General features: G+C 48.9%; 1 protein-coding gene across 1 annotated transcript in view; it reads right to left on the reverse strand.

Annotated features, from left to right (window-relative positions):
- The window catches only part of clybl (citrate lyase beta like), a 42,272-nt gene that overhangs the window by 10,946 nt on the left and 20,086 nt on the right, over nucleotides 1-11,240 (reverse strand). The window contains exon 3 of the mRNA XM_077001143.1: nucleotides 5,644-5,832. Within this exon, the coding sequence (XP_076857258.1) occupies nucleotides 5,644-5,832 (189 nt within the window). The remainder of the gene's footprint in view (nucleotides 1-5,643; nucleotides 5,833-11,240) is intronic.

Raw genomic sequence — 11,240 nt, forward strand, 5'->3', positions numbered from 1 at the left:
TGCAGACACACACAGTGAGTGACACACACACACACACACACACACACACACACACACACACACACACACACACACACACACACACACACACACACACACACACACACACACAAGATTCAGCAAGAAAGATAATCTGAACAGAAAAAAAAGCTGTTTGTTACTGCTGCAAGTTTCCTGCCATTCAGCATATGAGCAAAGAAAAAGAAAACAAAACCTTTTCATCATGCTTTCACTGATGACTCGTTACACCTAACACACATCCAATTAAATCAGGGATTCACAATAAGACTCAGAAACCCTGAGTCAGGGTTTTCTGAGTCAAACATTTTTTGTATAAAAGCCACAGTCTTTGCTCATCTCTGGGCCCCTGAACTAACGCCCGCCTCACGAGTGCCCTCGAGACACGTTACATCTTCCAGAGAGCCCAATGAAAAGGCGATGGGGAGAGGCAACACGGACGATTCGAGCTGCCTGGAAGGGAATTTCATTTGAGCATTATGTGTCCCCCCCCCAGCTTCCCCGGGCAGACGAACCAGCCAGACGTGCAACAATCAGGGTGTGATGTGACACTTTTCCCAGCCTCTCATTCGCCCGCGTTTTCCCCACTAATATTTGAGCTCACCTAAGAAGCCTTTAAAATGAAGTTTAGGTCTTTGAAGACCAAAGCATTCCAATTTTTTCCAACAGACCAGTTCACATCTAGCTGTGTGCTGCCAGTGGGGGAAGCCCGAATTCCAAAATCTATCATCTGGAAACACACAAAAGCGCCCTCTGTTAGATAGTTCCTTTCAAAGCCGGTAAAAAAAGGGATGGGTGGGAAGAGAAAGGGAGAGAAAGAGGGAGAGAGAGTAGAAAAGTGTGATTCCCAGTCACCATTCTCCAGTTTCTCTCTCTCACACACACTAGGGATTGTGGATCAAAATAACCTCAGGTAAGTGCAGCCTGTTTTCCCCTAAAATAAAGACAAAAAATATCCCCTGCGTGCTTGTTTCATTAGCCCCGAGAATACGACTTCATTGAGGGATTTTTTTTTTCTAATGGGGAGAATTTTAATCATCTCCCCATTCAATCTCAGTAGGAAAAATCATATCTGAGAGATTTGCATAAATATAAACCATCAAAGCCTTTTCATCTTCAAAGGGGTTTTCAAGACCCAATAAGCTTTGTACTGTAATCATCTGAGGTCACAACCCTGCAGGAGCAACGCTGCTATGGCAACATGAAAACTAACGCTGAGGGCTTAGCATAATGCCCCCCCCACCCCCCCCAATACCCCAGCCACGTCAAGCTGCCCCAGTGAGGCAGTGTTTCCTAGTGCTCACGCCCTCTCCCCCATCCACCCCTCCTTACCACCAGCTCAGGTCTATCAGCTCTTTACCACCAGCCCCACTGTTCTAGGCGCCCATCGCCGGCCCCACAGACCCACTCACGCAGCCCCCCAGCCCCGAAGAACCGCCCCAGGGCCCAAACCGTCCACCACGCGCGCTTTTGAGCCGGCCGCTAGGACGTCGAGGAGCGGCGGCGAATTACAGGTGCGCCTTTGTACAGACGGCGCGGTGGAGAGTCGGCGTCTCGACGGCGTTTACGCAGCCTGGGGTACTTTCCGATTGTGGCAGCGTCGCTTGAGCTATAATACCGTTCCCAGGTTGGGGGGGGGGGGGGGGGGGGGGGGAGAAAAGGGCCTTTCAGGAGAGTCAATGTCTCCACGTGAGCAGACCGTTCAAGTCCTTCTTCACACTCTCTTCAAAAAAAATAAATAACAGCCACTCGTGAGTGAGAGCGGCATTAGGCCATCCTTTAGCGGCTGGTTGGTGGGGGCGGAGGAGAGACTGAGGAGAAAATGATCACGGAGGAAGGGGAGGCGAGGGCGGGGGTGGGGCGGGGGTGGGGCGGGGGAGGGCGGCGACAAGTTTCAGTTTAATTTTCTTCAAAAGAGGGCCAGATTAAATGTTTCCGGCCTGCTGAAGAGCTCATTTCACTGAAGGAGGAAGGAGAGAGAGAGGGTGAGAGAAAGAGAGGGAGGGAGGGAGGGAGGGATGGGGGGGTATGAGGGTTGGGCCAGGAGTGGGACCCTTTCAGGAGCTGGTGCACACCCAATGGTGTGGCAACAGAAGAATACACGGGGCTCCGAATTTGCGGGAGGATTGTTCTCGGACAAAGGGGCGGAGTTACGCCTGTTATAGTCCAATAAGCCTTGTCAGTCAAACAAGCAGGGAGAAAGGAGAGAGAAAGGGAGAGCAAAAGATTTTCACACAAAGGGAAACAAGTAAGTCCGTCTTTTAGCAACAAATCAGTGTGGAGGTGCCTCTCCTAAGCCAGGAGGAGAAAAGAGGAGGATCAACAGAGGCTGGTGGGGGAAGAGAGAGAGAGAGAGAGAGAGAGAGAGAGAGAGAGAGAGACAGACAGACAGACAGACAGAGAGAGAGAGATGTTATACCACACAACAGTACCACACAGTGTTGGTGCTTTATTATTACACCTGTATAAATGGTGATGGAGCTGCAGTGAGTTTAGCTGGTAGTCAGAACTGTGAACTGTGAACAGTAGTGAAGGGTGAACCAGTACAATAGGTGGATTAATGCAGTACGCCAATCAGAGGTAAGGACTTTATTCTGCAGCGCACATGTGCAACCCAGATTTCCAAACCAGTGCACCACATTTCAAACTGGTTCTAAACGAGATGGACCATGCTGCGCAAACCCAAAACTGGCATTATGGGCTTCTATGATAATGAGCTGTTGAGGACTGCCAGCCGTGCGGGAGGCACCGGGGCGGAGGTGTGTGTGTGTGTGTGTGTGTTGTGTGTGTGGGGGGGGGGGGGGGGGGGGGGGGGGGGGGGCTAGAGGGACAGGGTCTTTCATGTCAGCGTGGCCGACAGTCCCTCGTCCTTTTCAAAGCAGCAAGCCCTTGTCAGGTCAGTGCTACACTACGTCCTCTCGACTTCCTCTGTCCTGCTGGGGCTACGAGCCACTCTTACGCACGCACATGCACACACACACTCACACACACTCACACACTCACACACTCACACACTCACACACTCACACACTCACACACACACTCACACTCACACTCACACTCACACTCACACTCACACTCACACTCACACTCACACACACACTCACACACACACACACACTCACACTCACACACACACCATACACCATATTGTTTCTTGGTGTATGCTTAAAGATCAGCTGAACCAGTGAGTGGTGTAATGTCTGACACAGCTCAGTGTCTGATACAGCATGTCTGATAAAGCACAGTATCTGATACAATTCATGGCCAATACATTTTCATATGTGGATGAACAGGAAGTCGTCACTGTTCAACTGACATTCTAGGAGAACTACCAAAATTAAAAAGTAGTAGTGAGTAGTTATTTGAGCGAATATTCCCTGAATGTGGAAACTCGGAGTGTGGAAAAACCTTGGAACGTGGCAAGCAGAGAGAAAAAAGATACGAACACCTGTCGGCAATTAAAAAGGCAAGAAACTGAGAGGAGCCCAGGACATATATGAGCACTAATTAAGAGCACTAGTTAAGAGCTTCCTGCTCCTGCGCTGGAGTAGCTGTGAGCTACAAACCGGGGCCTCCTGCCTCCTCCTCACTCTCTTCCTCCACCTAGTTAAGACATTGTGGCTCCATTCAGGTCTGCTCGGGAGGCATGTGGAGTGGGCTTGAATGCGGCCGACTTGGAGGGGGAGGGGGGTGGATGAGTTCAGGGTTTTTTGGGGGGGGGGGGTGAGGTTTCCGCTGGTAGCCACCAGCCCCTTCAAGCACCTGGGACGTTCCTCGGACTGACAGACGAGAGGCCTGCATATGAAGCTGCAAGACTCGTGGAAACGAGGGTTTGAAACGACGTCGCCGTCGCCCGACCTGCTGAGCGCAGGGACTGCACGTCCAGAATCGGTCAACGCTGCTGGGACTCGTACAAGCTGGAGACTCTCAGCTACCATCACCAACACTGCTGGGCCTGTTTACTCGCTGTCCTAGTGGTCCTTACCAGCTGATCCACGCTGGGAAAGACAAATTTCTCCATGAACAATCGTCTCTGATATTTCTTAGGCCCAGAACAGGGCCTTTTTTTTTGAGGGAGTGGTGGTTGTTCTGTGGATCCAGATAGCAGAGAGGCTGAAGTAGGTGTATCCTGTGTCGGATCCGCAGCGTGGGACTGATATCAGAACGTCAGCGCATTTTTGGCTTCAGCTCAAGGGAAACAGAGCGTCTCTCTCGGAGCCAAACCGCAGAGACCGACTCCATCTCCACGTAAAACTGGAAGTTTGTTATTGTTGCCCTGATGAAAGCTGAGGTTTTCTCTTTTTCGAGCGGTTTGTGTGTGGAGTGACCATGGTGTTCTTTAGAGATGGTAATGAAAATGTCACGGGTATTTTTAGGTCTTCATTTTTCATATTATGCTAAGCATAGTCTTTCACCATAGGCTATCATCATAACAGCTCACCACTGGGCCAGACTGCCTTCCAAGACCAGATCGTGTTATACAGGGTAAAAGGCCCACGAAACATATGCAGTCATATTATACCAGTGACAATGAAACTTGAAACTTTCAAAATTCACATGTGGCAATGGTCTCATTTAAGCTGGCTCCTGTTTTTAACCTTCTGTTGGTTATTGCGTAGAGAACCTTGTGCTATGTATTCTCAAAGTTGGCTTATGTACTGATGATAATACCCAACATTGCAAAAATTAGTTAGGTAGTAGACCTCTCCACTCTCAGTATGATCCCTGAACAAGACGCAAAGCTGCCCACTTTGCCAACAGAGCCAGTCTGTGTCTAATACTCTAGTAAAGTAAATTATCTCGACAGCTTAAAGGCAACGTAAAAAGCTCCTAAGGAAACAGAACTTAACAGGCTAGAGCTACGCTAACTCAGCCACGTCATGCTCCGTAAACATCTACAAACCATCATCCCACAGTCCCTCTTGCCAGGCCTATTTGTATGCTAATTCTCCCAAATGATAGATAGTGGGTTATTTTACCCCTTTAATCAGCCAAACGTTGCTGTGAACTTCAGACAGGGCATTTGTTAAACTGCTCCCAAAGCCACAACTTTAAAGCCACCATCAACGCACAGCTGTTTATACATACATAGACACACACACACACACACACACACACACACACATGCACACATGCATATATATATATATATATATATATATATGTATATATATATATATATATATATATATATATATATATATATATATTCATATACACTACACTACACGCATACAATATAAATATTTATAAATATACACATACATACATATACACGCATATATGTGTATATACACACACATATATATATTTCTATATAAATATAAATAAATACACACACACATATATATATATATACATACATATATACATACATATATACACACACACGCACACACACACACACACACACACACACACACACACCCACACACACACACACACACACACACACACACATATATATATATATATATATATATATATATATACATACATATATACACACACGCACACACACACACACACACACACACACACACACACACAGTGTGTTTTCTGGTGTGACTGGTTTGGTCTGGTTGGTGTGTGAGGCCTGTGTGTGTGTGTGTATGCACCCACCCACTGCAACTCCACCCCGTCCTCCACCTTGGGCAGCATCAGGGCTGTGGGCAGCACCTCCGCCCGCAGGACGGCCTCCAGGTCGGCGTCGGCCAGGCCGCTGGAGGGCGAGTTCACCCTCACACACTTCTCCGTGCGCCCCAGGTCCAGCTCGGCCAGCATCCGGGCCACCGTCTCCCGAGCCTGCGCCTGCACACAGAACACGACACGCGGGCAGTCAAGAGCCGGCGTCAACGCACCGCGTCCAGACGGCTGCCCCGGGCAGCGTTCAGGCAGACAATGCAAACATAATAGTGCAGAATTGAAGGCTGAATTGTCAAATGCACAATTCTGTTATTCTTATGAAAAAGATTTGGGGCAATTTATTTTATTTGACCATAAGAGTTGATAATAGACATGCCCACAGTGCCAGGACAATGATGTAATACAAAACTGAATAGGGCATTCAGAGTGTGCCAAACATTCACAATTGTGAAAATAATTGAGACACACCAACTTAAACATAATTTTTTTACCTCTATCATTTTGCTTCATGGGGAATTATTGACCATTACCACAAGTCAAAACTGGACAACTGGACTAGCAAGAAAAAAACAGAATGAACAAGGAGAACAATACAGTGTTGGTAATAAATGAGATTGTCCTTCTGCACAGATTAAGATGTGTCAATAGCCGACATTTTGTGATTTTACTGAGGAAATGGCGGCTGGGATCAGAGACGAGAACAAACAGAGGGATCATCCTCAGAGGAGCAAACACACTCAAACCATTAAGGACAAGGCCACACACACACACACACACACACACACACACACACACACACACACACACACACACACACAGAGGAAGTCCATGGAGGGAGGGGAAGGCTAATCAAAGCTAAAGCCAGGCCCTAGTGCCTAACAGCCACACAGCAGCGCACACAGGCAGATTGGAAGCAGATGTGGGCAGAGCTTAGTGCAGAATGAGGAGGAAGAGGAGACGTGTGTGGGGTGTTGAGTGTGTGGGGTGTTGAGTGTGTGTGGGGTGTTGAGTGTGTGGAGCTGAGTGTGTGTGGAGCTGAGTGTGTGAGGTGTTGAGTGTGTGGGGTGTTGAGTGTGTGGGGTGTTGAGTGTGTGGGGTGTTGAGTGTGTGGAGCTGAGTGTGTGTGGAGCTGAGTGTGTGGGGTGTTGAGTGTGTGTGGGGTGTTGAGTGAGTGTGTGGGGTGTTGAGTGAGTGTGTGGGGTGTTGAGTGAGTGTGTGGGGTGTTGAGTGTGTGGGGTGTTGAGAGTGTGTGGGGTGTTGAGAGTGTGTGGGGTGTTGAGAGTGTGTGGGGTGTTGAGAGTGTGGGGTGTTGAGAGTGTGGGGTGTTGAGAGTGTGTGGGGTGTTGAGAGTGTGGGGAGATGAGTGTGTGTGGAGATGAGTGTGTGGGGTGTTGAGTGTGTGGGGTGTTGAGTGTGTGGAGTGTTGAGTGTGTGTGGAGCTGAGTGTGTGAGGAGCAGAATGTGTGAGGAGATGAGTGTGTGGGGAGATGAGTGTGGAGTGTGTGTGGAGCTGAGGGTGTGGGGGGATGAGTGTGTGGGGGGATGAGTGTGAGGAGCTGAGGGTGTGGGGGATGAGTGTGAGGAGCGGAGTGTGTGGGGAGCTGAGTGTGTGGGGGGATGAGTGTGAGAAGATGAGTGTGTGTGGAGCTGAGTGTGTGAGGTGTTGAGTGTGTGTGGGGTGTTGAGTGTGTGGGGAGATGAGTGTGTGGGGTGTTGAGTGTCTGAGGTGTTGAGTGTCTGAGGTGTTGAGTGTGTGTGGGGTGTTGAGTGTGTGGAGCTGAGTGTGTGAGGTGTTGAGTGTGTGGAGCTGAGTGTGTGTGGAGCTGAGTGTGTGTGGAGCTGAGTGTGTGTGGAGCTGAGTGTGTGGGGTGTTGAGTGTGTGAGGTGTTGAGTGTGTGAGGTGTTGAGTGTGTGAGGTGTTGAGAGTGTGTGGGGTGTTGAGAGTGTGTGGGGTGTTGAGAGTGTGAAGAGCTGAGTGTGTGGGGAGATGAGTGTGTGGGGAGATGAGTGTGTGTGGAGATGAGTGTGTGGGGTGTTGAGTGTGTGGGGTGTTGAGTGTGTGTGGAGCAGAGTGTGTGAGGAGCAGAGTGTGTGAGGAGCTGAGTGTGTGGGGAGATGAGTGTGTGTGGAGCTGAGTGTGTGGGGGGATGAGTGTGAGGAGCGGAGTGTGTGGGGAGCTGAGTGTGTGGGGGGATGAGTATGAGAAGATGAGTGTGTGTGGAGCTGAGTGTGTGAGGAGCTGAGTGTGTGGAGCTGAGTGTGTTGAGCTGAGTGTGTGGGGGAATGAGTGTGTGTGGAGCTGAGTGTGTGTGGAGCTGAGTGTGTGAGAAGATGAGTGTGTGTGGAGCTGAGTGTGTGTGGAGCTGAGTGTGTGGTGGGATGAGTGTGTGAGGAGCTGAGTGTGTGGAGCTGAGTGTGTGTGGAGCTGAGTGTGAGGAGATGAGTGTGTGGGGGGATGAGTGTGTGGAGCTGAGTGTGTGGAGCTGAGTGTGTGTGGAGCTGAGTGTGTGTGGAGCTGAGTGTGTGTGCAGCTGCGTGTGTGTGCAGCTGCGTGTGTGGAGAGCTGCGTGTGTGGGGAGCTGAGTGTGTGTGGAGCTGTGTGTGTGTGCAGCTGCGTGTGTGGAGAGCTGCGTGTGTGGGGAGCTGAGTGTGTGGGGAGCTGAGTGTGTGTGGAGCTGAGTGTGTGCGGAGCTGAGTGTGAGGAGCTGAGTGTGAGGAGCTGAGTGTGAGGAGCTGAGTGTGTGTGGAGCTGAGTGTGTGTGGAGCTGAGTGTGTGTGGAGCTGAGTGTGGGGAACTGAGCGTGTGGGGAACTGAGCGTGTGGGGAGATGAGCATGTGAGGAGCTGAGTGTGTGTGGAGCTGAGTGTGTGGGGGGCTGAGTGTGGGGAACTGAGCGTGTGGGGATCTGACCACGCAGCACTGGCCATGGGGAGATGTGGTCGGTGTCGGGTCGTTGAGAGGAAACAGTAGCGGGAGTTGTCAAGTTAGATCAGAGAGGGCCAGGAGAACCCAGGCTGATGCGGTCTGGACATGATTAGCCCAGTTCCTCGGGTGGAGGGATGGGAGGGGCTACAGAAGCTGAAGGGGGGAGGGCTCAGAGGTTAATAGAACATGAATGAAGGGCTCCTCAGGGTGTGTCATCTTAACACCCCCCCCCCCCCCCCCCCCCATCAAATGTGCTCTAGAGCAAACCTGGCATTCTGCAGAACATAAACTTTAGCTTAAATACACTCTTCCACCCGGGCCTAGCCCACTAGCATCAGGATTTCCTCCATGGAAACACACCAGCACCACTGCACGTCGTGCAGGACAAGGGCCGTTTGCCAAATACTGTAAATGTAACATAAATGTCAACCCAGCTGTATGATTTAGCCATGCTAGCATGCACTGACTAAGGCGTGGCGTCTGGTTTGGTGACACTTTGACATCTTCACGATTAACTGTGATGTGCTCATTAAAGACAAGACATTAAAGCGTGAGCATGAAAATGTGTGTTTGATGTAACCTTTAATTAAGCTGTATTACCATTTAAGGTGTAATGGCCCTAAACAGACTGTAAAGCAGTCAGGGGAGAGAAAGGAAAGCACTGTCATAAGGAAGGGTGATGAACTACAAAGCACCATCACAAGGAAGGGTGATGAACTACAAAGTCCATAATCTAATACTCAAAGCTGCTGCGTGGTGGATCTATTTTCATGCACTTTTACCCATCGTCTTTGTCAGAAGTTAAATACTATCACAATGTCATAACGGGTTACAATGGCTATCTTTGGATAATCTGTAATTAATTCACCTTTGAGCGAACAAATTGGAGTAAGTCAACACACATAATTCTTACACCATACTAAAACACACTAACCCTACACGAAACTTACATACAACAGAATTCTTGACTATCCCCGAACCCTCCTGTGAAAGGTACTCCAGGACACAGGAATATTTGATTTTCTATCAGTGGGAGGACGGCTAGTTTCCTCCCCTCCTCTCCCAGTAAACTGACAGCGAGAACATTCTTGAGAACACCACAGCTCCTGAGGGGGCGAAGCTACTCCAGTCTTGAATAAAGCACTTTGAAAATGGGAATTTTTACATTAATGGATCTCCGTCCAACAAGTTGCTTCAAAGCGTTCTCCCCAATCACCTGGGCGTCCCACAGAGCGGCCTGGAAGAGCTCAGGTTCCTCACGGCTTTGAGTCTCTCCATCAAGCCCATCATTAAAGTCTGACACTGAGTCATGACAGCATGTCCACAAAACGCTCAAAACAAAGGACGGACTTTCAAGTTTGGAAATGTTGACCTATAGCTGAAGAAAAAGGCCAGCTCCTTCATGTGCGGAGAGCCTCAGAATCTGGACTCCTGCAGAGAAGCATGCCAAGCAAAGGAACTCCCTGTCTGGATTCTTCATCTACGTCTGGAAAAGGTGTTTAAGTCAAAGGTAAAGGTAGCTAGAAACTGCTGGAAAATACAAAAATACAAAATACTGTCAACTCTTTTAAAAACACACATCCATGGTGCAATGACTTCCCACATTTGTAGAGTTTACAGATAATGAACAGCAGGTAATCACTTGTAACAACCACCTATATGCTAGTGATTTTTATTAAATTATTTGGTATATTTGCGTATTCTGACAGAAGCCAAATATCATAAAACAAACAGACTATACGTAGCTATACATAGCTATACGTTATTTTGCATTTCAGGAAGTTTTTTTTTTTCTTCCCAGTAAAGTGCACAAACCATCATATCAATTTGTTTGGACTCAGGACTCAAGCGCTATCAAATCAATCGCTTAGTCACGTCATCTATTTTTCCTTTATTGTCTTTTATTCTTGCCTCTCGAGAAGTTCGAGAAGATGTGTTCTTTTCTTGGAACCTCAGCATTTTGAGATGTGTTTGTGGGTGGAGGTCAGGGTGCCTCTGACGGGACCCCAGCCAGCGCTCCGCTCAACAGGCGCTGTGCACGACTGTGGTGGGTTCATGGTCCGGGCACAAGGTTCGCCACTGGTACAAATCATAAAATCGAGTGGTTTCACCACATAATTAGTGAGCCTTACGAAGAGACATCAAGGTTGCAATAAGATTTATGCCTTGCATCATTACAAATCTCCCCCATAACCATAGGGCTCCTAAATGAAGGAAAACATGGAAGCCCTACTGCCCGACAGGAACCTCTTCTCCCTGAGACGTGCTGAACATCTGAGGGAACGTGTCTAAGAAAGGCCAGGACTTCCTCTTCAGAGGCTTGTGGGGGCCACTGCTCTTCAGATGCTCTTCAGATGCGCTTTTATTTTCTCTTTTCTATGCACGCAGCGTAGAAATGTATTCAAATCTTAGATTAATTACAAACAACAATCCGTCCAAGTCTGCACGTTTTTCCCCAGAACACACACGGCCTTGTTGTTTAGCGGCTGCCATGTTGCGCTGGCCAAAGTCACTGAAACCTGGAGCTCCTTCGAAGCGACTGCTGCCTCCTCTATGACTCCCACAGGTCCCCCTCAGACACTGAGGGTTGAGGTGGTGTAGCTGAGTGAGGTGGTGTAAGCTGAGTGAGGTGGTGTAAGCTGAGTGAG

This window comes from Brachyhypopomus gauderio, chromosome 4 (genome assembly GCF_052324685.1).
Source record: "Brachyhypopomus gauderio isolate BG-103 chromosome 4, BGAUD_0.2, whole genome shotgun sequence".
Classification (NCBI taxonomy): domain Eukaryota; kingdom Metazoa; phylum Chordata; class Actinopteri; order Gymnotiformes; family Hypopomidae; genus Brachyhypopomus; species Brachyhypopomus gauderio.